Raw genomic sequence first — 26,682 nt, 5'->3', positions numbered from 1 at the left:
GAAGTTTCTTACACCATGTGGTAATGAGATTAAACTTGGACATTCAAAAATCCAAAGTCTTTGAAGGGCTTTCAGGCAACCAATATCTTCACACAAGTATTCTAAATTGCTGCACTCGTGAATCCATAAAAATCAACAATGTTGTTTTGCATTCTGTAATCTACTCTTTGGCAGAACAGAATTTTAAGAACTAATGTTTTTTATTTTTAATAAGAAATAAAATCTGAAAATTTATTGGAATAAACTTAGAGTGTACTTATTGTTCATTTCCACAAAACTATTAAAACTTACATTAAAAAACTCTATACATTCATGGACATTTATTTGAACAAATCACATTATGGAACAAATCACACTGAAAATTCATGAATATTTACTAGTCAACGCTAAATTATAATTGTAAACACTGAAATTCTGAATCAAACTAGAGGGAGATTTGCTTTACTAACTGCACCATTTGGCTTAATCTCCCTGAGTCCTACAATACATGTTTACAATTAAGGTGAGTAGAAAGTTAATAAAATATATATATAAAAAACACAACAATCTTTAAAATTGTATAATCTAAAAACTAAATGATTTGTACCTAGAAAAACATGAAGCAATAGATCGAACACCAATGCTTAATACGTAGAAGAAGTAAAATGAATAAATCGTCCTGTCAGTTGGTTAAATTAGGGTTCATAATTCATGGAAATTGAAGAATTTATGAGATTAAAAGCTCACACATTTGATTCAAGTTTCCCCTGCATACATAGAAAATAACAAAGTTAAAGAAAGGTAGCAGAAATAAAGAAGTTAAGTTTTGTAGCTGTTCAAATTTTTAAATTAATATCTGATGATAAACCAATCAAATTCTTACCAAAAGTTTTGACATGAAACAAATAAGCCAGGTTTGCATAGTGTTTGTCGAACTGCGAAGAAGCCATTGCGGCAATTTCACCAATTGTGGTAAATTACCAATTTGAAGGAATCGAAGGGGAGGCCCTGTGCTATTGAGTTCTTCATGATTGTGTTGCTCATCTGATCCTGTGCTGAAATCAAGATTAAGCCTTTCACAATCTACCAAACAAAGTTCTTCTAATGAGCTTAGGCTTCTTACACCACGTGGTAATGAGATAAGACTTGGACATTTAGTAATCCATAGTCTTCGAATGACTCTCGGGCGACCAATATCTTCACACAAATATTCTAATTTGCTGCAATTGCGAATAACTAAAAATCGAAGAGAATTCAAGCAGCCAATTCCATTATTTGGTAGATGCTTTTGCATCGTGGATAAGGCTAAGACTCTGAGACTAATTAAGTGCTTAACATCTGTGGTTAACTGTTCTAGTTTCTCACAATCATACAGCGATAAAAATTGCAAACTTTGTAGCTTGTAAATAGAACTTGAGAGTTTTTTTATTTTCGGGTTATCTGATAGTTCCAAAAATCTCAAATGCTTCAAATTACCAATTCTTTTAGGCACTGCTTCAATGTTTAAACCAAATAAATGTAATAACTGCAAAAACTGAAATCTTGAGACAATTAATTCTAAAAATGATTGGCTAACAATGATATCTTTTCCAACACGCTTAAAAAACGTAATGCTTCTTAAATTACCCAGGTTAGGTAAAAAGCTTGGAGGTTGCGTTTGACTTGCATCCCAATGATGATATAATAAATGTCGATAAGAAGTTTTGGCTGTAATTTGGTTACTCTCTTTCACTATTACGCCCTCATTTTGGAACAATAATGCTGCAACATCATGCATTAGATCATGTATTTTAAATGAATAGACACCATTATGAAAACCTCTAATATCTTGAAAGAAAGATCTCCACATTAATTCTTTTACATATTGCATGCCAATATTTTCGAAATCTCCATTTTCATTGTGCGCTTGCAGAAGCCCATGGGCCATCCAAAAGTTAACCAAATCACAGTTATGAAATGTGAAGTCTTTTGGAAATACAGAATAATAAACAAAACATTGTTTCAAAGGAGGTGACAAGTGATTATAACTTATTCTTAAAGCATGTAAAATGCTATTATCCTTTTGATCCAACTTCCATATCTCATTATCCCTCACATTTATCCAATCTTGTTCAAAAGTTGAGGAATAAAGAAGACTTCCTAAGGCTCTTATTGCCAATGGAACACCTCTACATTTTTTTACAATTTCCTTTCCAATCTCTATAAGGTTGGGATGTTGTTTTTCTTGACCTTCTTTAAATGCATATTTAACAAACACCGGCAAACATTGATTGAGAGAAAGACCTTTCAACTTGTATGCAAATACAAATCCCATAATCAAGGCAACACGATCACTACGTGTAGTTACTATAATTTTACTTCCACTAACACACTCCGTTAGTAAATTTCTTAAATTACACCACAACTCAAAATTTTCATTCCAAACATCATCCAAGACTAACAAATATTTTTTATCTCTTATAATATCACGTAGGATTGTTTGCAATTGGTCTATACTCATGTGATTATATTTTTGCCCAATTGCAAAATTGATAATTTCAATCAAAAGCTCTTTTAGAGAAAATTCATCCGACACACAAACCCACATTTTCTCAACTTAAAATAACCACGCACCATTTTATCATTATATACAAATCTTGCAAGTGTGGTTTTTCCTAGACCTCCTATCCCAACAATGGGAATGATTGAAAGATTTTCATGACCATCACTTGAACGCAATAAGTATTCAATAATCATCTCTTTATCTTTATCTCTACCAATAACATTTGAAACATGCACAAAAGGGTGTGTTTCCCTCTCCCAACTAATAACATGATTGTTACCAATTTTCTCAAAAAGAGTAAAATTATTCTTATCCGCTGCTATTTTTGCTAACCTCTTTTTAATCTCCTTAATTCTATGCCCCACTGTAAAATGGAAAGCAACTGGATTTGAAGATGAAAAATAGTGGTGTACCTTTCTTGTAATGCTTTGATGATTCACCACTTGCTCTTCCACCTCAAAATAATTTAAAATATCTTCTATATCATAGCAAACGTCCTTCACCTTTCCAAACCAAACTCTCAAGTTCTGATTGTGAATCTATTTCTCCTCAGCATCTAAGAGAACAGGTTTGATAATATTTAAAGTGTCAAGAAACTCTTGTATATCATTCTTGACACCCCATCCCGAGGAGACTTCATTGGAAGTAAGGGATATCACCTTACTCAAGAATTTCTCAATAACAATAGAGACAGTTGTTTTTTTCATACTTTTTGAAGAAAGAAAGTTGCAGGTTGTTGTGATATTATTGAAGGGACGAAAATGGATTGTTGCATGAAATAATGATAAAGATGGCAAGACATAGATATATATATCATTTTAACAAAAGAAAAAAAAAAGTTGCAACTTGCAAGCTGTACGAAACAAATAGGAAGAAAACAAATGTGCATATGAGCAAGCAAGGGACCCCCTTGGGCTCCATTCCAGGCCCCATTTTTGGCTCTATATCTGACTTTTCTTTAAAGGGTATGACTCTTCTTCCACTGTTGATGTATTTTCACACTTTGAATTCAGCCAAATGGTGGGCTATCGCTGTCAAGGTCTGAACTGGCTCTTTTTGTCTTTATAGTTGACTACCATACAATTTACCTTGTAGACAGAACTAAAGTGGCAGTGGCACGAGCGACTTGTTTGTTTTAAATAGTTTTCTAATCTAACAGTTTTATTAAATTTAACTGAATTTAAACTAAATTAATATTTATATATAAATTAAATCAAATTATAAATAATTTATGATTTAACCAATCGAATTAGTCAATATAGCAAAATCGCAGATTAATTTCTTGAATACTATGTTGTTATTAAAGATAACAAACATTTACGGCCTCCTATTAAAAATATCTAATTAATCTTTTACCTAAAAAAAACAAGAAAAATAATTACAATTCTATATATTTGATATTTTTTTATAAAAAAATAATAAAAATTTAATCATTTTAAAAAAGATATTTAATTTAATTCCTTTATTAAAAGAAGATAATAGTTTTGTATCCTCAAATGTCAGTATTCTAATAAAATTAAATGAATTATTTTAAATTATAAATAAAATTATATTTAATCATATGATAATATATGTTAAAAAATAATTTTAAAAAAATGATTTTATTAAGAAAATATATTGAAGCTTCAAAGAGGAGTCATCGTTATAAGTATTGTCACTTTCAATAATAACTTGGTGTTGAGTATACTTTCTATATCTAATAATTTTTTCTTGATTCACTCTAATTTTACTTTCCACTCATGGTTGCCGAAAATTATGTTCATATATATTAATTTAAAAAACAACAAAGTGTCACTCAAAACTCAAATTTGTTATTGGAAGAGAGTTCAAATATAATGTTAAAGAGGTAAAATTCTATATCAATAAAATTATACGTATATATTTTTAGTATATAGATGATGTGTTATTATATGATTAAATAATTTTAAATTAAAAATAAAGTAACACTTAATCATAATAGTTGAAATCATTATAAATTGCATATAGTTATATCTTTATATAATTATAATTACTCATATTATTGTTTATTTTTATTCAAATATTTTATTTTATTAAGTAATAAGAATTTGATTTAATTATTAAAATTATATACTTGTTTTAAATGTTTTACTCATATTATAATCATATATTATATTTTTATAGTAAGAATTTGAAACATTAACAAATTGTATATAGTTATTTTTGTATAATTATAATTACTCATGTTATTATTATTTTTTATTTAAAGATTTTATTTTATTATTAAGTAGTGAAAATTTGATTACATCTATAAGATTTTGTATGTCTAAACTTTCTACCAAGAGTAAATTATAGCACTAAAAAAAGAATACATGATGATAAACATTTGCAGTATACAATGAATGCAAGATTTACATTATGGTGGCCGCTGAAATTTCGGTTCAATCCCGCTCACTTTCCATTTACAAGAAGGCATCCTATGGCAGGGGATCTTACAAGACGCCGTATTGCTCAGAAGTTTTTAAAGGTGTTCCATTGTTCCGCTTTTCAGTCTCTCCATCTGGGCTTGAAGTCCAGATAACGCCTTCTCATCCATGGGGAGAACTGCACCTTGTACAGTATTCTCAGAGCCAGGGTGATCTAACAAACGATTCTGACTGGGAAGTCCATGATTTAGAGTGTCGTTCATGTTTATTAACGGCCTGCTTCTGGCTTCGGGGTTCGCAGCAGCTGCAGCTACTTGCATGCTTGCAGTAACCACTGGGACATTAGATGCAATAAGAGAAAGGATGATTTCTGCTTTTAGGTCTGTTTTAACAAAATTAACAGCAGAAAAAAAAAAAAAAAGGACCTCCACATTTTTCATTCTGTTGATCACCCAAAGGATTCTCTTAGGCAAGACCTCTTGAAGCAATGGCATTATTGATCCTATTGTCTTCAGTATATGAAGGTTGTAAATTAAAGCTTGTTGGCTGAGATTTTAAGTTAACTGATTTTGCATCATCCTGTGTGAACAATAACAAGTCAATTAAGCAAAAAATGCATTAAGATTATTGAAAATGTACTCATATCAGTTAAGTTTCACCAGAACCTTAAGCATCAACACATATCCAGTTTCAAGCTCATGTGACTATCAAAGATGACACAAAAAGTTCACTCAAAATACATGTATTGATGATAATGACTACATAAATACAAAGCAATACTTTCGCAATCTGGTTTCAACCAAAAATGACATCCAGTGCTGATGTGAGTTTTCGTGTCATCATACAACTTGGCCAATCCGAAATCAAGTATCTTTGGGCAGAGTTGTGCATGAGTAGAATATTACTTGCTTTCAAACCTTTGTGTGTGATCTTTGGCTTAGAATCCTCATAGAGATATGCTAGACCTTTTGCAGTTCCCAAGCATATTTTGAACTTAGTTGTCCAATCAAGATGCAACTCCCTTCTTCTAACAGAATGTGGTTGCAATCATTGAGATACAGCATGATTTGTTAACCTAATATGATATGATACAAAAAATATCAGATTAGGATTGAGTTTATTTGACACAAAATTTATTTTGGGTCAACCTGAGAAGACTTAAAATTAAATAGAATAACCCGACACAACTTAAATTGACTCAAATGTTTTGAAGAAATATTACTTTGAGAAAATTTGTTAAGAATAAATTATAGAAATGTTAAAAAATAATATTAACAACAAATGAAATATTTATAGATTACATATAATTATAATTATAATAAAACTATGTATACCTATTTTTGGTACACAATTTGTGTACACAGATGAGGTGTTACCATGTGATTGAATATTTCTTTATCATATGATGACACATATTTTAAAATCACCTAATTATATGATGACACATCACTGTGTATATGAATTATGTACCAAAAATAAGTACACATAGTATTACTCTTATAATTATTTATATTACAATTTATTTTATTTGAATATTTTATTTTATTATTAAGTAGTAAAAATTTGATTTAGTTAGTCGAATTATTAACGTGAAAAATTATGTTGTATTTGAAAAATTATGCCATCTGTACCACTGCATGACTATAAGCGCTTCCGATATTTTATTGCACCACATACAGTAGGCATGTGCACGGGGTTTAATGACCCTCGAACGCATGTAGACGTAACAGAATTTTCATTACAAGGTAGATGAAGTCCTGGATTTGCGCATCTTATCATCCTTTGAAGGCGGATGAGGCAGTGTTTGTGGTGCAACTGCTGCATGGTAAGAAGATGATGTCAGCACCACCTGCAGATTTCCAAGTTTTGTTAAACCCAAGGCATTTCCAAGAGAACTTGGTTGTTTTAAAACAAATCGTAAGTACTGAAGAGGAATATTAATACAGGAGGACATAAATCAAGAACATAAAAGTTGTGACCCAAATGAAAAAGAAGTAAAGAGTAACTCTGACCTGCCAGTCCAGGACAAGCTGAAGGGAACACTAGCACAGGGGTGCCTACGTGTCCAAAATGGAATGAGCACTGAGTCAACAATCTGTTTTATAGCAGGGAGGAAGCATAGAAAACTACAAAAAGAATGTTCAAAATCTTCTGAAATTTTAAAACATGGGGATACACATTGTAAGCCCCAAAAAGAACCGAGGCCGAGCAAAACTCAACAAAATAATCCATTTAGTGCATACAACTTTATAAGAGGGGCTAAACATAGTTGCAAGAACAAGTAATTAAATTCCAACACATAGAGAAACTTCTCCTATTTCTCATGCAAGAAGGTTCAATTATGTCATCATAATTTTACAAGATAAATGAATATTAATTTAAGTATATTATTATATGACTGAATATTATTTTAAAATAAAATTACATATATAAGTAAATTACACAAACTTTTTAGAATAAACTGTGGTGATCGTATCTAATTGGATGATGCATAACTCTATAGTATGATATAATTTTTATTTGTATAATTTATTTATATATTTATAATATTATTAATTACTTTATCTTTTGATTTAGAATTATCTAACAAATTATGATAAATTATCATTTATATATATATATATATATATTATAAATTCATATAATTTTATCACAATTTATATTTATTTGTATAAGATATGAGAAGAACGTTTCTATTTGACTTTTTTTAAATTTAAAAAAATAAAAAAAATTAAGAATTATTTAGATATTCATGAGACATTAATAATAATATAATAAAAAATTTAAAAAGAATTTTATTTATGTTGATGTTATCATAACATCAACATAATAGCATATTTATCTAAATCAACGAATAAATTGTGATTTAATACAGTTTATTTAATTTAATTTTGAATTAATGTAGTTCGATAACTTAAACATATTTAAATCATGATCCAAACCAAATTTATCACAGGTTTTTTATTGAAAGTTGTAAAGGAGCTTGTATAGATAATGGGTCAAATCGATACACTTCAACCCGATCCGAAAAAATGTGAGTATTTGATTGGATAGTCAAGTATAATTAATACAAAATCCTGTGACGGACAGCAAAGTCTTTTGTTATATGTGAATGATATCACCGCCACCTCATCATCAGACATTTTCTTTATACACCTAATCTTTTAAATACTTCGTTTAAACCTCTCAACGTTTCCATAATCTTCCCAAATTCTAAAAGTATTAGCTAAGTAATAGTAATAATTTAGTAAATTTCAAAAACTATTTTGTAATGATAATCGATCATCACATTTAACTACAACAAACCCTTTTAAGTGTTGATTTAATTTTATCAATTATAAATATTTGAAAATTCACTATAATTGAATTTGTAATTATATTCTTAATAGTATTAGAGAAATTAATTAAAATAATATAGTTTTATATTTTATTGAAATTAAACTATATTAGTTAATATTTTATGCGTTCCACGAATACAATCAAGAAATACATATTTTATTTAAAATATTCCATTCTAAAATCTATGATGAATATTTACGCTGTTTCCCCTATAAAGGTCTTTATGTCTAAACTTTCTACTGATAAAAAACTTATTATTTTTAACAAAATAAATAGTTTTAACATACTAATTATAGTTTATTATAACTAACAAATAATTTTTATTAACTAATAACCACTTTTTTTGTTGATTTATGGTTTGTTTTGATTGAATTTTAAAAAAAAATTTAGATATAAAAATTATTATAAATCTAGGGCTTTTAAATAGAAGTGACAAAAATGGTGGATCCACCCTGTGTAACCTATGGTTAACTTGTCTAAATACATGTATGATTTTTACATTTTTGGATCCATACCAGTGAGTAATAAATTTTTATGGGTGGATCAGGTATGCTCACGCTTACTTGCGGGTCATTCGTTTTTTTTATTTATTTTCTTTTTTCACTTCAACATCAAACTTATAATATATCTAATACAAATTTATATATTTTTCTTTTTTTTACATGAAATAAAATAAAATCTACCCTAAAATTAAAAAAATGATTGTATTGAAAATAAATTTAAAAAATATGAATATTAAACATATTGTTATAAATAGTCATTTCATATTTAATGATAAAATTCTTCAAATTTATAAAAAAAAATATTTTTATAATTTTAGAATTTGAGGTAAGTTAGCAAACATTTTTATAAAAAAAAGGGAAAATAACTATTTCCCATCCATTTTTTAGCCCTATCTCAAAAGCATACCCACGTTTGATGAAAAATTCAAACACCCACCCATCTCTAAACTGCAGTTAAGTTCTCCATTAAATAAAGGGGTAAAACTGTCATTTTACTGTTTCCATTCTAGTTATATAATTTTATCACATTTTCTCCCTCTGATTTTAAAAATTAACTTTTACCCCCATCCCTAAACTTTGAAAAGTGACTTTTATCCCCCAAATCCCTAATTTTTTTTCACTTTCCCTTCGGCCACCGGTGATGACATGGCTGGAGGGAGAGTGACGAGCGTCATTTAGATCTGGACAATGCTCGTTGAGCTTCACTAGACGATAGAGGGTCGTCCATTCTTTGGACGACGCTTGTCATCCAGAATGAACGACAAAACGTCGTCCAGAATAGATGACGAAATGTCGTCCAGAGTGGACGACGCTTCGTCGTCCAAAGATCTGGACTATGAAGCGACGTCTAGATCTGGATGACAATCGTCGTCTAGAGGTCATCGTCGTCCAGAGGTGGTTAACCTCTGGACAAAAACTTCTCTGCTGTCGTTGGAAAAAGTGGCTGCATTTCAAGGGGGAAAAGTGAATTTTTTAAAACTTAATTCAGGGGACAAATATTAGTTTTTCAATTAAACGAGAAAAATATGATAAAATTTTAATTATTTAATATTATTGATAAAATGATAAATTTATCCCTTAATCTAACAAAAAATATGTGAATAGGTGTAAATAAATTAAATTTTAAATGATTATTTAAATTTTTCATTAGATGTAAATATACGTTTTATATAGGGCTAAAAAATAGGTGGGAAATAGTTCTTTTCCCTTTAAAAAAAGCATGTCGTCGACTTTCAGTATCAGGCAATAAATGAGGAGGGTGTCGTTTTTGCGAATTGGCGTTAGGCAAGTTGGTATGACATGGACATGAAATGAAAGCGTGGAAATGGAAAAATCCAACAATAAATTGCATTAATTGTAAGATGCTCACGGTTTCATGTGATGACAGGAAAAGACTTTCATGGCATTTAAAGAAGGCTGTTTTCTACTTCAAATGAAATTTAAATTCAATTAAAATTGGATTTAAAAATTAAAATTAAAATTTGAACATATTTTAATTGACCTCGGACATTAATGCTCAATCAATTTAAATAGTATATAATTATGATATATTATTATATTATTAGATAATTTTAAATTAAATATAAAATAATTAAAGATGATAATAATTTATATTGAACTAAAGTGATAAGATCTAAATTGCGTTGTTTCTACGAAATCTCAAGACCTATGTACAATAAGTTGTTTTTGTAGGTATTTTTGTTATTCAGCTTGCAAAAATATACTTTCTTTAATTTATAAAAAATTGATTTTCTAATTTGTGCAAGTCTTATTAGTTGACCTTGGCATGGCCTGCAAAATTTCATGTTATGCTAAAATTTTGTGCGTCATGCTGACTTGCATGTTGACATGACTTATTGTCAACTTTAAAAGTAAACACCCAATAATATGACAATTTATCATTATTGATATTGATAGAATTTGTTAGAATATATTTCAAATATATGAGTATCTATGTTATTATATATCATACATTAATAAAATTATATATACAATATTGTGTAAAAACAACGATGTGTCACAATGTGATTAGATATTATTTTATTTTAAATTTTTAACTATTCAATCGAATGATGACACGTCGTTGTTTATATAAAAAAGTTTGCACATAACACTACTTTATCCTAAATATATGTTTTCTTAGGTTAGCATATATTTTTAATATATGTTTTCTTGCTATGCATTATTGTATATTTATAATGTTGATTTATGTTTCCCTATACAAAATTTAGGACTTCTATGAATTTATCTATCATTCATATAATTTAATATACCAAAAATATATTCAATTTTCATCATTGTATGAGCGTTGAACGTTTATGTCGACATTTCTTTTTGCACACTTACACCGTCATCTATGTGGGAAGATAAGTTCATTAGTTTGACCACACACTCACGTCGTCATCTATATGAAAAATTGAGTTTATTAGTTTAGTATACACACATTGTCACTTACGTGAAAAAATGATTTCATTAATTTGACAGACTCACACAGTCACTTATGTGGAAATATGAGTTTATTAGTTTAGTATACTCACATCATCACTTACGTGGAAAGATGAGTTTATTAGTTTGGTATACTCACACTCTTATCTACATGGAAATATAGGTTTATTAGTTCGGTACACTCATGTCGTCATCTTGTCAGTGACACCCTTTAGCTCACTTCCATACCTTTTATTGATTAGATAGCAAAAGTCTTCACCTCTTGACTTGTATTACAAACTCAATTTAGCAAATCCTTTGCTAACTTGAGTTTGTTTGCTAAGTTGAGTTTAAGGGGATGTTAAAATATGTTAGAATATATTTCAAATATGTAGTTTCCTATGTTCAAGTATGTCTTAAATATGTGGTTTTCTAGGTTAACATATATTCTTATGTTGATTTATGTTTCCTTATATAGGATTTGTTAGTGTATGTACTAGGAACCAATCATGTTGTCAATTTTAGGGTGTTTCATCTTATAATAATAAAAGAAATGTTTTGTATTTCACATATTTTACTTCACTTTGTTTATTTATTCATTAAATATGTTGTATGCATGTAAATTGTCTAGATGATATAGATCTTTGGAAGATTACATCATTGAAGTGTTTCCTACGTATGTAATGCCAATTAGGCATTGACATTGCACAATAGGTACACTGAATGCCTTCACTGACTATCATGAGATGATATTTTTAGATTTTTGGATCCATACTCATGAGTAATAAATTTTTATGGGTGGATCAAGTATGCTCACGCTTACTTGCGGGTCATCCCTTTTTTTTATTTATTTTCTTTTTTCACTTCAACATCAAACTTATAATACATCTAATACAAATTTTATATATTTTTCTTTTTCTTACATGAAATAAAATAAAATCTACCCTAAAATTAAAAAAAATGATTGTATTGAAAATAAATTTAAAAAATATGAATATTAAACATATTGTTATAAATAGTTATTTCATATTTAATGATAAAATTCTTCAAATTTATAAAAAAAAATATTTTTATAATTTTAGAATTTGAGGTAAGTTACCAAACATTCTTATAAAAAAAAGGGAAAAGGACTATTTCCCATCCATTTTTTAGCCCTATCTCAAAAACATACCCACGTCTGATGAAAAACTCAAACACCCACCCATCTCTAAACCGTCGTTAAGTTCTCAGTTAAATAGAGGGATAAAATCGTCATTTTACTGTTTATATTCCAGTTATATAATTTTGTCACATTTTCTCTCTCCGATTTTAAAAATTAACTTTTACCCCCATCCCTGAATTTGAAAGGTGACTTTCACCCCCCAAATCCCTAATTTTTTTTCACTTTTCCTTCTGCCATCGACGATGACGTGGCTAGAGGGAGAGTGATAAGCGTCGTCTAGATCTGGACAACGCTCGTTGAGCTTCACTGGACGACAGAGGGTCGTCAATTCTCTGGATGACGCTTGTCATCCAGAATGGACGACAAAACGTCGTCCAGAATAGATGACAAAACGTTGTCCAGACTGGACGACACTTCATTGTCCAAAGATCTAGACTACGAAGCATTGTACAGATCTAGACGACGCTCGTCCTTCTTGGACGATGATCATCGTCTAGAGGTGGTCGACCTCTGGATGAAAACTTCTCCACTATCGTCGAAAAAGTGGCTGCATTTCAAGGGGAAAAAGTGAATTTTTTAAAACTTAATTCAGGGGACAAATGTTAGTTTTTCAAATTAAAGGAGGAAAATGAGATAAAATTTTAATTATTTAATATTATTGATAAAATGACAAATTTGTCTCTTAATCTAACAGAAAATATGTGGGTGGGTACAAACAGATTAAATTTTAAGTGAATATTTAAATTTTTCACCAAACGTAAATATGCGTTTGAGATAAGAGTAAAAAATGGATGGGAAATCCTTTTCCCTTAAAAAAAAATATGTCGTCGACTTTCAGTATCAGGCAATAAATGAGGAGGGTGTCGTTTTTGCGAGATTGGCGTTAGGCAAGTTGGTATGACATGGACATGAAATGAAAGCGTGGAAATGGAAAAATCCAACAATAAATTGCATTAATTGTAAGATGCTCACGGTTTCATGTGATGACAGGAAAAGACTTTCATGGCATTTAGAGGAGATTGTTTTCTACTTCAAATGAAATTTGAATTCAATTAAAATTGGATTTAAAATAAAAATTGAAATTTGAACATATTTTAATTGACCTCAAACATTAATGCTCAATCAATTTAAATAGTATATAATTATGATATATTATTATATTATTAGATAATTTTAAATTAAATATAAAATAATTAAAGATGATAATAATTTGTATTGAACTAAAGTGATAAGATCTAACATATCATGAATTGCGTTGTTTCCACCAAATCTCAAGACCCATGTACAATAAGTTGTTTTTGTAGGCATTTTTGTTAATCAGCTTACAAAAATATACTTTCTTTAATTTATAAAAAATTGATTTTCTAATTTGTGCAAGTCTTATTAGTTGACCTTGGCATGGCTTGCAAAATTTCATGTTATGCTAAAATTTTGTGCGTCATGCTGACTTACATGTTGACGTGACTTATTATCACCTTTAAAAGTAAACACCCAATAATATGACAATTTATTATTATTGATATTGATATAATTTGTTAGAATATATTTCAAATAGATGATTATCTATGTTATTACATATCATAAATTAATAAAATTATATATACAATTTTATGTATAAACAACGATGTATCACCATGTGATTAGGTTTTATTTTATCTTTAATTTTTAACTATTCAATCAAATAATGACACGTCGTTGTTTATATAAAAAAGTTATGCACATAACATTACTTTATCCTAAATATATGTTTTCTTAGGTTAGCATATATTTTTAATATATGTTTTCTTGCTATGCATTATTGTACATTTATAATGTTGATTTATGTTTCCTATACAAAATTTAGGACTTCTATAAATTTATCTATCATTCATATAATTTAATATACCAAAAATATAGTTTATTCAATTTTCATCATTGTATGAGCACTGAACGTTTATGTCGGCATTTCTTTTTGGCACACTTATACCGTCATCTATGTGGGAAGATAAATTCATTAGTTTGACCACACATTCACGTCGTTACCTATATGAAAAAATTGAGTTTATTAGTTTAGTATACACACATTGTCACTTACGTGAAAAAATGATTTCATTAATTTGACACACTCACGCGGTCACTTATGTGGAAAGATGAGTTTACACTTATGTGGAAAGATGAGTTTATTAGTTTGGTACACTCACACTCTTATCTACATGGAAATATAGGTTTATTAGTTCGGTACACTCATGTTGTCATCTTGCCAGTGGCACCCTTTAGCTCACTTCCATACCTTTTACTGATTAGATAGCAAAAGTCTTCACCTCTTGACTTGTATTACAAACTCAATTTAGCAAATCCTTTGCTAACTTGAGTTTGTTTGCTAAGTTGAGTTTAAGGGGATGTTAAAATATGTTAGAATATATTTCAAATATGTGGTTTCCTATGTTCAAGTATGTCTTAAATATGTGGTTTTCTAGGTTAACATATATTCTTATGTTGATTTATGTTTCCTTATATAAGATTTATTAGTGTATGTACTAGGAATCAATCATGTTGTCATTTTTAGGGCGTTTCATCTTATAATAATAAAAGAAATGTTTTGTATTTCACATATTTTACTTCACTTTGTTTATTTATTCATTAAATATGTTGTATGCATGTAAATTGTCTGGATGATATAGATCTTTGGAAGATTAAATCATTGAAGTGTTTCCTATGTATGTGATGCCAATTAGACATTGACATTGCACAATAGGTACATTGACTATCATGAGATGATATTAGTGCGGGTGATTATGAAAGTCATATAATGTGAATTAAAAATTAGTGAACTATTTTTTGAACATGACTGATAAATCACATAGACACGTAAAATGTAGTTAATGTAGTTAATGATTTATCATAAGATTGCCCTAGTGTACCATTAATCATTCAATCTGAGATGTCACAGTTGGATCTAATATGCATATGTATGTTTCATATGGTGTATAAGTACGAGATTATTCATGTCATATATAATAAGCTAGATTGACCATATGTTGTTTGTGTGCTAAAACAAGTGATAATTAAGAAGGAATCTGTTGGCTCCAAATAATTTGATTTTGAGTTCCCATAAAAATGTTGATAAATACTGAAAAGAGAAATTTCTTATTATAGTATAAAAAAATCACATAAAAGTAATTATTATGACTTACATTTTTATCATGTACTTTGAATTATTATGACATATATGAGCATGATAGTTAATGTTTAACTATTTCTTCATGAATGTAAGTATTATGACTTACATTTTGAATTAAAACTTAGCACATATAATCTTACGTTTACTTTTGAGTTGTTTTAAGCATACATGATACTATTGACCTTATAATAAGAATTCATCAAGAATGATATATCATTATGTAATTTAATACTATTTCAAATTCACAATAGGTTATTTGTTAATCTTATTTCTAGTTAAAATAAGAACTTTACTAGGACTTTGTATGCTCAATCTCTCACGTAATTATCTCTATGGTGAGATTCCAAATAACGATAGATAATTGTTTGTTTTGGAGTCATTAGACCTTAGTTTCAACCATTTGAGTGGAGAGATTCTTTTAGAAATCCCTTTGTTGGATTAGCTCTCAAAGCTCAACTTGTCCTACAACAATTTGAGTGGGAAAATTCCAAAAGGGTAGCATTTTGACACTATGAACCAATATTTTTAGAATTGGATTGGATATCAACTCAACAGAGGGGCAGTTTGATTGGCGGTCAAACAAGTTAATTGTTTAAAATTAATATTCAAAATAATTTTGTATAATTTATCATTAAATATGTAATCTAAATTATTTTATCATTAAAATAAACTTAATTTGATGGTACACATGCTTAAAATTGATCGATGAGAACTTTGGTTTAAGTCCCAATAATGAATTTAAAAAATTAATTTTTCATATAGCCTATTTCAAATTGTCCAATCCAATCCAATCTAACTTCGAAAATGGTTTTCAAATGAACCATAATCGTTTTTGTTGGTAGGTGACAATTCAGTTGATTGGACTGTTGATTTTTAAAAGCATGTCTTGAACATAGATGGATCAACATATATCCGCAATGAATTGTTATGTGGAGATCTCATTGGAATCAGTTGTACTAGTAACAACAATCCCTCAACTTTAGTAAATGTTGAAGTTGAAAATGTCTGCTGGTGGGAAAAGTTGTTTTATGCAATTGTAATTATCGACTATGGAGTTGGCTTCTAGTGAGGGTGGATTCAAACCAAGCCGATTTGGCTTGATTTGAGATGGAGTTCCAATTAGGTAGTTAGACTATAGTTCAGTTCAAATCACTCTCTGATAACACTATTTATCTCACTCATAACATTATTTATTGCATTAGTAATACTATTCATCTCACTGACAACATCTCTGATTAGTTTGAAAAAGCCTAAACCCAGGTTCAACTCAATTTGAATTCAACCTTAACTTCTAGAGATTTTTTAGGGTTCTTTTATTTGATGAACAACTGGAAGAACATGTTGGTGGGCTTGATGCAACGAGAGATGCTACACTCACAATGTCCAACTTGATTCAAAATGTTGGCTGATCTCCATAAATGTTATTAGGTCTATGCTTTTCGAGTGAAAGAGACTTAATTAGTGTCTATTAAGGTTCGAGTGTCCAACAAATGGCGTTAGAGCCCAAGATTTAAATGATTCCATCCAATCCACCAACAAAACATTAGGTGGAGGGGCTTTGCATATGGGTTTATGATGAGGATTATGTGATGAAAGGCAAAAGCTGAAGAGCATTTTGCATGACGATTTCCTGAACATAAATTTTAGAATTATTATTTTGTTCTAAAACTTTCAAATTTTAAATTGTAAATCATAAGAGAGAAATCACAAGCATTAATGTTACAGTTGCTTACAAGAAAAGCATAGTAGAAATTTTAAACTAAGATTGATCATCAATTAGCATCTTCATACCAAACTATATTTGATCAAGGCCTTTGTTTTTTAAGATACTAATTTACCCAGAGGTGTCAAGTTCCCTTAATAATAAGAAGATTGCGATTTTGCTCTGCAGTTATGGTAGCTATTTCATTAACAAGCTGATTTTTCCTTGGTGAGATCCTAGTGAAAGTTGCTTCACAGATATCACCCTTCCATCGAAAGCATACCTGCAGTAGTAGATCTATTACCACAAATCATATCTCTTGAACAAGCTTGACTTCTATGACTTCAACTATTATTATTTTAAAAATCCCTTGGACATTTGCCTTCTGTAACATCATTATTTCTTTTTCTCTACATGTAAAAAGCTAAAAATATCAGTAGCAAGCCTAAAATTTTGAGAGGTACTGCAATACCAACAATCAGCATAGTTTGTTCTTCTAACATGAAATACCAACAGTTGGTGTGAAATTTGAGTATGAAAATTTAGTTATATGTATATAAGAAAGCATATAATGTACATTTGTCAGTAACTTATCTTAAAGCATATAATTTCCAAAGGAATCACCTAGTGTATTTAGAATGACATTAAGATGTAACAAGTCTGGTAGACCTCCCATAATTAGACAATATCACAGGAAAGGCAAAATGAAGAAAGCACCAATTCTAGTTGTAATTCAATCAGCAGAAGCAATGGATCAGTTTGTAGAATCAGCAAATCAAACCAATTTAATTATCTTTAATGAAGCAGATCATAAGGCAAGAACCAAGGGAGAACAGAAGGCTGAAATGATACAGAAACTGAAGGAAGAACAGAAGGCTGAAATAGTGCAGAAACTGAAGATTGGGTAGTTTAAAAAAAGAAGAAGAAGAACGAAGGTTCAGGCATCTAAAAAGAGAATGAAGTCTTGGGTGGGAATTAGGTGGCCTTTGGCCTAGGATGGGGAACTTGGTTCTGTATCAAGTTTATGTTTTCTAAGCATTCGACAATAAATCTCTTGCGGTAAACTCTTGTTTCATTCAGCATTTCAACAATAAACCTTCTGCTGTAATCTCATATTTCATTCAATAAAGCAACATTACTCATTTAAATATAATAATTCATTATAGCTTTCCTTTGCTTACAATTACACTGTCATTACAAATTCATTACACGCAAATGACTATATTCCCAGGTATCCAGTAGCTGAAGCAGATGCAGAATCCATTCAACCTCAGCAAACAACCTCTGATCCTGTAGGTATGCAACAAAATCCCTTTACCAACCCAGAAAGCTGGATTTCAAGATAGTTCTTAGATACATTAACATTACATTTCGTTGTCACTGTTTTCCTATTTTCGCCTGCTTCTTTTGATATGCCAAATTTTTTTAACTGGAGAGTTCCCTACAAGATCAACGATAGTAAATACATGAAATTGAAATAGTAAAAGCTGTATATTCAAGGACAAGAACCAAAATTCTCCAACAAGCTTACCTGAACATAGATATAAATAGCATGCCTTCCAAGACATATCTTTGTTGTGAGCTTTAATTACCAAAAAGTTGCCTCAACAAAGGACAAGCCTACATTGTAAGGTTTATTCTCCAGACTCAAGTCCATAATATCCAAGTGATCCAGGGGATTGCCTTGAACACTGATAAAGCTTTGGGGCTGCAGTGCCAGTCACTTGTGAGCTAGTATTTTGAACATGTGTGTTGAATCTGTTGTTGTCTATCAGAAAACAAATTGGCATCAATAATTGCCCCTTTTTCTGCATCAAGTAGATTGGAAGAAGCTCCACCAATATCATTGTTATCAGCCTTATACACCATGCTATCAACTTTCATTTCTTCCCCACCACAATAGATTGCGAAACTTGTATCTGCATATTGCAAATATACACTACGCTATCAGTTTGGTCCAGTTATCATAAGTGGAGCACAATGAACAAACAATTTACAAAGCTACAACTGCAATACAGGGAGAAAGGTAAATTGGTAGAATACTAAATTTTATAAAGTAATTATACAGCAGAAAGAAAGAAGCTTACAGCATGCAGCACTCTTATTGCAGGGGAAGTTTCTCTGCAGACAATTCAATCCAGGGTGAATACTGGCAAGCACAGAGAACATTACCAGGTATCTTTGTCAAAGAGCATTATATCCCATTGCTGAAGCTTTATATTTCTATTTATTTTTTTCCTTTAAGCAAGTGCCTTTTTTCAAAAAACAATATCTGACATCTTATATATTGAAAAAGGAATTATAACTAACCTGATGTTTGAGGTCACTAGATACCTGTTCAATCCAAAGCAAAGATCAATATAAACTTCAAAGTGGTTGAATCTCTTCTCTATTCATTTATGTTGAAATAGATACCCACTTTAGACCAGATGAAAGGTCTCACAGTAACTCAGAGAAATAATTGCAAGATAAATCTCTGCACAAAATAGAATTTTAAACACCAAATGAATAGGAAACATATGCGTATAAATCTGGGAAGAAACTGTTCAGTCAAGACTTTCAGTTGCTTTCATCAATTACTTGTAACAAGATAGTGCTTACAATTATTGTTAGGATTTTTAAAATTTAATGGGATGGCCTAATTCCAGTATACATATTTGTAGCAGCAGTGCATTTTTCATCCTTCTTCAGTTTGTACGGTAAGATTTTTCTTCTTTTTCTTGTTAATCTATTAACGAAGCATTTGGCACCAATACCTCTTCGACATTTGAGCCTCTAAACCTTTCTAGGAAGATATAACAAATACTGACATATAACATCCAACTAATTTGACATGATATATATGCATAATTCTCAAGAAAACTGAAGCTAAAGCTTACACGTTTTTAAGATATACAGCCTTTTGCTGAGGAATGGTTCCTGATAGGCCATTGTTTCCAAGAAACCTGGCCATTGAGACAACAAACAAAATAATGTATGCTAAATAAAAATATAAGGATAAGATAAAAATCTAAAATGAAAAAAACTAACTTAAACAAAATAGTCAAATCTTAAATATATGAAGGCAAGCTTCAACAAATTTACAAGTAACAGTATCAATACCGAACAAAGCACTTGGGATTTGACAATTAAGCTGTTGAAAACCAAATCCCTGCAGAAAGGGAAAAAACTATTAAAGAAGATCCACATAAACAATAAGAGACACACTCATGGCATTACAAGACTAACTTACATTGTCTGTAAACTTTTATACTCTTTGATGTCAGATGGCATGCTAACATTGATCACAACATTTCTAAGATATCCAGAGGGAAAGGAAGATTGATCAGTATCGAATGAATCAGCTAAGAAAGGAAATATTGCAGTACGCCAAATGATAGAAAAAAAATCAAACACCGGAAAAAGAAGCAGCTTACAGTGTGGAGCACTCTTATTATAGGCCAAGTTTCTCTGAAGACAGCTCAATCCAAGGACATTACTGGCAATAATAAAGACATTGTTTTGCATCACAAATATTATAACACCCTGTACTCTATTCCTTCGCAGAACAGAATTTCAACAACTATTTTTTTTTTCTCCTTTTAATAAGAGAATTTAGGATCCCAGATATTAAAACTAAGATATTATGGATCCCTGAGCTGGTTTCTTTCTTTAATCAACACATACAATAAAAACAATGTTTGACTTCCAAGTTACTTTTTAGAATTTCATGTTCAAGGGTCTGCAAAACTCTAAAATTTAACCAAAGAGTTTTAAATATCATATATCTTACTAAGAAAGATGAATATGCAAAAACTATGTTTCAAATCTTGAGATGATGACGTCAAGGAGGAAGAGAAAATTAAAAAGAAAAAAAAAACTGTGATAATCGAAACATAAATAGAAATAAAATCTGAAACTTTATTGGAATAAATATGTGTTGCCATAAAACAATTAAAACAAAAACATGAAACTCTGGACAGTCACAAATATTTATTTAAACAAATCACATCATGAGAAGTTATATTCACTGGTAAAGGCTGAACTATAATTGTTAACTACAGAGGAATATATGCTTTACTAACTGCCCCATTCTGCTGAATCTCCATGAGTCCTACAATATATATTTACAAATGAGGTTAATTTTAAGGTGAGTAGAAAACTAAGAAAATATTTAAGAAACCCAACAATCTGAACCATCTAAAAGCCAAATAATTTGTACCTGAAAAACTTGAAGACGATAGATCCCACGTCAATGCTTAATACATTGAAGAACTAAAATGAATAACCCCTCCTGTCATTCAGTTGAATTAGTGTTCCAAATTAGGCTATTTCAATGGAAATGGAAGAATTTAATTATGAGATTGAAAACTCACACATCTGATTCAAGTTTTCCCTGCATACAGATAAAACAAAGAATAGGATCAGTTTTGTATTAGTACAAATTTTAAACCAAATGAAGAAGAAGAGATACGGTTTGGTCATACGGTCATAACTAATTTTCGGTTGACTTGATAATCTCTTCGTCAAGTTGAATGTTTGGGATATGAGCAATCTTGGACCAATTCCCTCAAAGAGTTCAGATGATTCATATCCTCTGGTAGAGATGAAAATTCTGGACTGCCATGAATGAATAATTCTCCCGAAGTGTTTGTCGAACACAGAAGAAGTCATTGCGGTAATTTCACCAGTTTTGGTAAATCATGGATTTGAACCAATCGAAGAGGAGGTCCTGTGTCTTGCTTATCTGATCCTGTGCTCAAATCAAGATTAGGCCTTTCACAATCTTTTGACCAAAGTTTTTCTAATGAACTTAAGTTTCTTTCCCCACGTGGTATTGAGATTATACTTGGACATGCAAAAATCCAAAGTCTTCGAAGGGCTCTCAGGTGACCAATATCTTCACACAAATATTCTAAATTGCTGCACTTGTGAATCCATAAAAATCGAAGATGTTGTTTTGCATCTCAAACACCAACACCCTGTAATCTACTCTTTGGCAGAACAGAATTTCAACAACTAATGTTTTTTATTTTTAATAAGAAATAAAATCTGAAACTTTATTGGAATAAACTTAGAGTGTACTAATTGTTCATTTGCACAAAACTTTATTGGAATTATATTTGTAAACACCGAAATTCTGAATCAATCTAGAGGAAGATATGATTTACGAACTGCACCATTTGGCTTAATCTGAGTCCTGCAATACATGTTCACAATTAAGGTGAGTAGAAAATTAATAAAATATATATATGTGTGTGTGTGTGTGTGTGTGTGTATGTAAAAACCGAACAATCTTTAAAATTGTATAATCTAAAAACTAAATGATTTGTACCTGGAAAAACATGAAGGTGCAGATCGAACACCAATGCTTAATACATAGAAGAAGTAAAATGGATAAATCCTCCAGTCAATTGGTTGAATTAGGGTTCATAATTCATGGAAATTGAAGAATTTATGAGATTAAAACTCATACATTTGATTCAAGTTTCCCCTGCGTACATAGAAAATAACAAAGTTAAAGAAAGGAAGGAGAAACAAAGAAGTTAAGTTTTGTAGCTGTTCAAATTTTGAAATTCATATCTGATGATAAACCAATCAAATTGTTACCAAAAGTTTTGACTTGAAACAAATAAATATGTCAAGAATATTTGCCTACTAACTGATTAAGGAGAAGAGATATGGATTGGTCATACCTAATTTTCGGTTGACTTGATAACATCTCCATCAAGTTCAATCTTCGGGATATGAGCAATCTTGGGCCAATCTTCACCTCCTTCTGGTTTGCATCTTTCCGTCAGTTTAGGACAGTCTTTAATTATTAGTTCTCTCAAAGCGATGAGATGATTGATATCCTTGGGTAGAGATGACAATTCAGGACAATTCCAAACCTGAAGAGCTTGAAGTTTTTGCATTGACTCTGGTAGTGCCTTCAAGTTGGAACAATTACCAATACGCAAGGTTTGCAGCGTGTTTGTCGAACAGCGAAGAAGCCATTGCGGCAATTTCACCAATTGTGGTAAATTACCAATTTCAAGCAATCGAAGGGGAGGCCCTGTGCTATTGAGTTCTTCGTGATTGTGTTGCTCATCTGATCCTATGCTCAAATCAAGATTAAGCCTTACACAATCTATCAAACGAAGATCTTCTAATGAGCTTAGGCTTCTTACACCACGTGGTAATGAGATAAGACTTGGACATTGAGAAATGCCTAGTCTTCGAATGACTCTCAGGCGACCAATATCTTCACACAAATATTCTAATTTGCTGCAATTGCCAATAACTAAAAATCGAAGAGATTTCAAGCAGCCAATTCCATTATTTGGTAGATGCTTTTGCACTGTGGCTAAGGATAAGAATCTGAGACTAATTAAGTGCTTAACATCTGTGGGTAACTCTTCTAGTTTCTCGCAACCATCTAGTGATAACAATTGCAGACTTTGTAGCTTGTAAATAGAATTTGGGAGTCTTTTAATTTTCGGGTTAAATGATAATTCCAAATATCTCAAATGCTTCAGATTACCAATTCTTTTAGGAACTGCTTCAATACCTAAGTTAGATAAATATAATGCCCGCAAAAACTTAAATCTTGAGACAATTAATTCTAAAAATGATTGGCTAATAATGATATTTTCTCCAACATGTTGAAAAAATATAATGCTTCTTAAATTACCCAAGTTAGGTAAAAAGCTTGGAGCTTCTACTTGACTTGCATCCAAATGATGAAATAATAAATGTCGATAAGAAGTTGTGACAGCAATTTGGTTACTCCCTTTCACTATTAAGCCCTCATTTTGGAACAATGATGTTGCAATATCATGCATTAGATCATGTATTTTAAATGAATAGAAACCATTTTCAAAATCTTGAATATCTTGAAAGAAAGATCTCCACATTAATTCTCTTATATATTGCATGCCAATATTTTCCAAATCTTCATTTTCATTGTGAGCTTTGAGAAGCCCATTGGCCATCCAAAACTTAATTAAGCTAAAGTTATAAAATTTGAAGTCTTTTGGAAATATTGAACAAAAGACAAAACATTGTTTCAAAGGAGGTGACAAATGATTATAACTTATTCTTAGAGCATGTAAAATGCTATTATCCTTTTGATCTAACTTCCATATCTCAGTATCCCTCACATTTATCCAATCTTGTTCAAAAGTTGAGGAATAAAGAAGACTTCCTAAGGCTCTTACTGCCAATGGAACACCTTTACATTTTTTTACAATTTCTTTTCCAATCTCTATAAGGTTGGGATGTTGTTTTTCTAGACTTTCTTTAAATGCATATTTAACAAACACTGACAAACATTGATTAAGAGAAAGACCTTTTAACTTATATGTAGATATAGATCCCATAATTGAGGCAACACGATCACTACGTGTAGTTACTATGATCTTACTTCCACTAACACAATCCATTAGTAAATTTCTCAAATCACACCACAACCCATAGTTTTCATTCCAAACATCATCCAAGACTAACAAATATTTTTTATCTTTTATAATATCACGTAGGATTGTTTGCAATTGGTCCATACTCATGTGATTATATTTTTGTCCAATCGCAGAATTGATAATCTCAATCAAAAGCCTTTTTAGAGAAAATTCATCCGACACACAAATCCACATTTTCAACTTAAAATAATCACTTACTTTTTCATCATTATACACCAATTTAGTGAGTGTGGTTTTTCCTAAACCTCCAATTCCAACAATAGAAATAACAGAAACATTTTCATGACCATCACTTGGACACAATAAAATTTTCATAACCTCCTCTTTGTCTTTATCTCTACCAATAACATCTGAAACACGCACAAAAGAGTGGGTTTCTCTCTCCCAACCTAAAATATTATTACTATAAACTTTCTCAGTGAGATTAAAATTATCCTTTTCAGCAGCTATTTTTGCCAACCTTTTGTTAATCTCCTTAATTTTATGGGCCAACCTAAAACGGAAAACGATTGGATTTGAAGATGAAAAAAAGTGGCGTACCTTTCTTGAAATGCTTTGACCATTCATCACTTGCTTACACAAATCTTTCACCTCAATTTCATCCAAAACATCTTCAACATCATAGCAAACCTCCTTAAGCTTTTCCAGCCAAACTCTCAGCTTCTCATTTTGGGTTTGTTTCTCCTCAGCATCTAAGAGAACAGCTTTGATGGTGGTTAAGGTGCCAACAAGCTCTTGCACATCATTCTTGACACCCCATCCTAAGGAGACTTCATTGGAAGTAAGAGACATCACCTTACTCAAGAGTTCCCCAGCAATAACAGAGACAATTGTTTCTGCCATATTTTTTAAAGAAAAAAAGTTATAGGTTTTTGTGATATTATTGAAGAGACGAAAATGGATCGTTGTATGAAACAAAGAAGGACAACACATCTATATATCATTTTAATAAAAATAAAAATAAGAAAAAAAGACTGAATGTAATTTACGTTATCACTTTCACCGAATGATATTAGCCACATGTTGCGTTGACAGCATCACTTGCAAGCCGGCTTAGCTAAGGAAATTACATCATCACTCTGCAACGTGCATAGCTGTGTGAGACTAATAGGAAGAAAACAAATATGCACATGAACAAGCAAGGGACCCTCTTGGGCTCCATCCCAGGCCCCATTTTTGGCTCTATATCTGACTTTTCTTTAAAGGGTATTGACTTTTCTTCCACTGTTGATGTGTTTCCACACTTTGAATTCAGCCAAATTGTGGGCTATCGCTGTTAAGGTCTGAACTGGCTCTTTTTGTCTTTATTGTTTACCTTGTAGACAGGGCTAAAGTGGCAGTGGCAGGAGAGATATTGGTTTTAAATAATTTTCCTAATTTTGAAAGTTTTATTAAATTTAATTAGATATAAAATAAATTAATATTTATATATAAATTGAATCAAATTATAAAATAGTTTACGACTTAATCTATGGAATTAGTCAATTCGGCAAGATTGCAGATTATATCTTCCACGGGATAAAGCCAAAATTGAATTGGCTTCTCTTTCTTTCCAAGAGGGCTACGATTCTGCCATGGAAAATCTTCAGAACTACATCAAGCATTAATTTCTTAAATATTATGTTTGAATTTTAATTTAATTTTTGCATAAAATATTATTTTAATGATAATACCAAAATTAGAAAATTATTTTGTGAGAATATGATACCCGAAAATTAATTTTGTCAAATTAATATCTAAATACTATTTTATTTATATAAATATAACATTTGATATTAAATTATCACTTTTTTTTTTAAATTAAAGGGCTTAATTTTATTTTTTCTATTAAATGTATCAAATATTAATTTTTTTTAAAAGTTATTAAAATTTTAAATTTTTTAATTAAAAACATCAAACTTTGGAATTTTCTTGTTAAAGATAACGGACATTTGCTATCTCTTATTAAAAATATCAAATTAATTATTTACTTCAAAAATAAAAGGATAATCATAATTTTGTTTATTCAATATTTTTTATAGAAAATAATAAAAGTATAATAATTTCAA

General features: G+C 30.4%; 3 protein-coding genes across 15 annotated transcripts in view; all 3 read right to left on the bottom strand.

The window, feature by feature from the left end:
- Positions 1–203: 203 nt before the first annotated feature.
- Positions 204–25,538, bottom strand: LOC123227507 (putative disease resistance protein RGA4). Its single transcript, XM_044652421.1, has 3 exons — positions 22,871–25,538; positions 727–746; positions 204–478 (listed from the first exon to the last, which is right to left on the bottom strand). The coding sequence occupies exon 1, from the start codon at positions 25,475–25,477 to the stop codon at positions 22,871–22,873; it is 2,607 nt and encodes an 868-aa protein (XP_044508356.1). The 5' UTR covers positions 25,478–25,538; the 3' UTR covers positions 204–478; positions 727–746.
- Positions 723–2,293, bottom strand: LOC123226793 (putative disease resistance protein RGA3). The gene is made up of 2 exons (XM_044651313.1): positions 863–2,293; positions 723–746 (listed from the first exon to the last, which is right to left on the bottom strand). Exons 1-2 carry the CDS (start codon positions 2,291–2,293, stop codon positions 723–725), a joined length of 1,455 nt encoding a protein of 484 aa, XP_044507248.1.
- Positions 18,335–26,682, bottom strand: part of LOC123227516 (putative disease resistance protein RGA1) — a 124,449-nt gene continuing 116,101 nt past the window's right edge. For 3 of the 13 annotated variants that reach the window (XM_044652463.1, XM_044652462.1, XM_044652464.1), the window contains exons 2-10: positions 21,551–21,570; positions 21,397–21,468; positions 21,237–21,288; positions 20,428–20,673; positions 20,075–20,140; positions 19,506–19,529; positions 19,283–19,344; positions 18,727–19,114; positions 18,335–18,636 (exon numbers count right to left, since the gene is read on the bottom strand). In XM_044652463.1, coding sequence (XP_044508398.1) covers positions 18,927–19,114; positions 19,283–19,344; positions 19,506–19,529; positions 20,075–20,140; positions 20,428–20,673; positions 21,237–21,283 — 633 coding nt within the window. In that variant the 5' untranslated portion in view covers positions 21,284–21,288; positions 21,397–21,468; positions 21,551–21,570 and the 3' untranslated portion in view covers positions 18,335–18,636; positions 18,727–18,926. Of the gene's footprint in view, positions 18,637–18,726; positions 19,115–19,282; positions 19,345–19,505; positions 19,530–20,074; positions 20,141–20,427; positions 20,674–21,236; positions 21,289–21,396; positions 21,469–21,550; positions 21,571–21,661; positions 22,375–22,509; positions 22,665–26,682 lie in introns of those variants that run through there. The other 10 variants (XM_044652459.1, XM_044652467.1, XM_044652461.1 and 7 more) reach the window with 10 other exon arrangements.

This window comes from Mangifera indica, chromosome 10 (assembly GCF_011075055.1).
Source record: "Mangifera indica cultivar Alphonso chromosome 10, CATAS_Mindica_2.1, whole genome shotgun sequence".
Taxonomy (NCBI): Eukaryota; Viridiplantae; Streptophyta; class Magnoliopsida; order Sapindales; family Anacardiaceae; genus Mangifera; species Mangifera indica.
This window is presented reverse-complemented; position numbering and strand designations above follow the sequence as displayed.

Bases quoted from the DNA above. Each gene is read 5' to 3' on its own strand.
- LOC123226793 (XM_044651313.1), bottom strand. From the start codon at position 2,293: ATGGGATTTGTATTTGCATACAAGTTGAAAGGTCTTTCTCTCAATCAA. The intron at 747-862 runs GTAAGAATTTGA...CTATGTATGCAG, and splicing joins GTTTCATGTCAAAACTTTTG to GGGAAACTTGAATCAAATGT.
- LOC123227507 (XM_044652421.1), bottom strand. From the start codon at position 25,477: ATGGCAGAAACAATTGTCTCTGTTATTGCTGGGGAACTCTTGAGTAAG.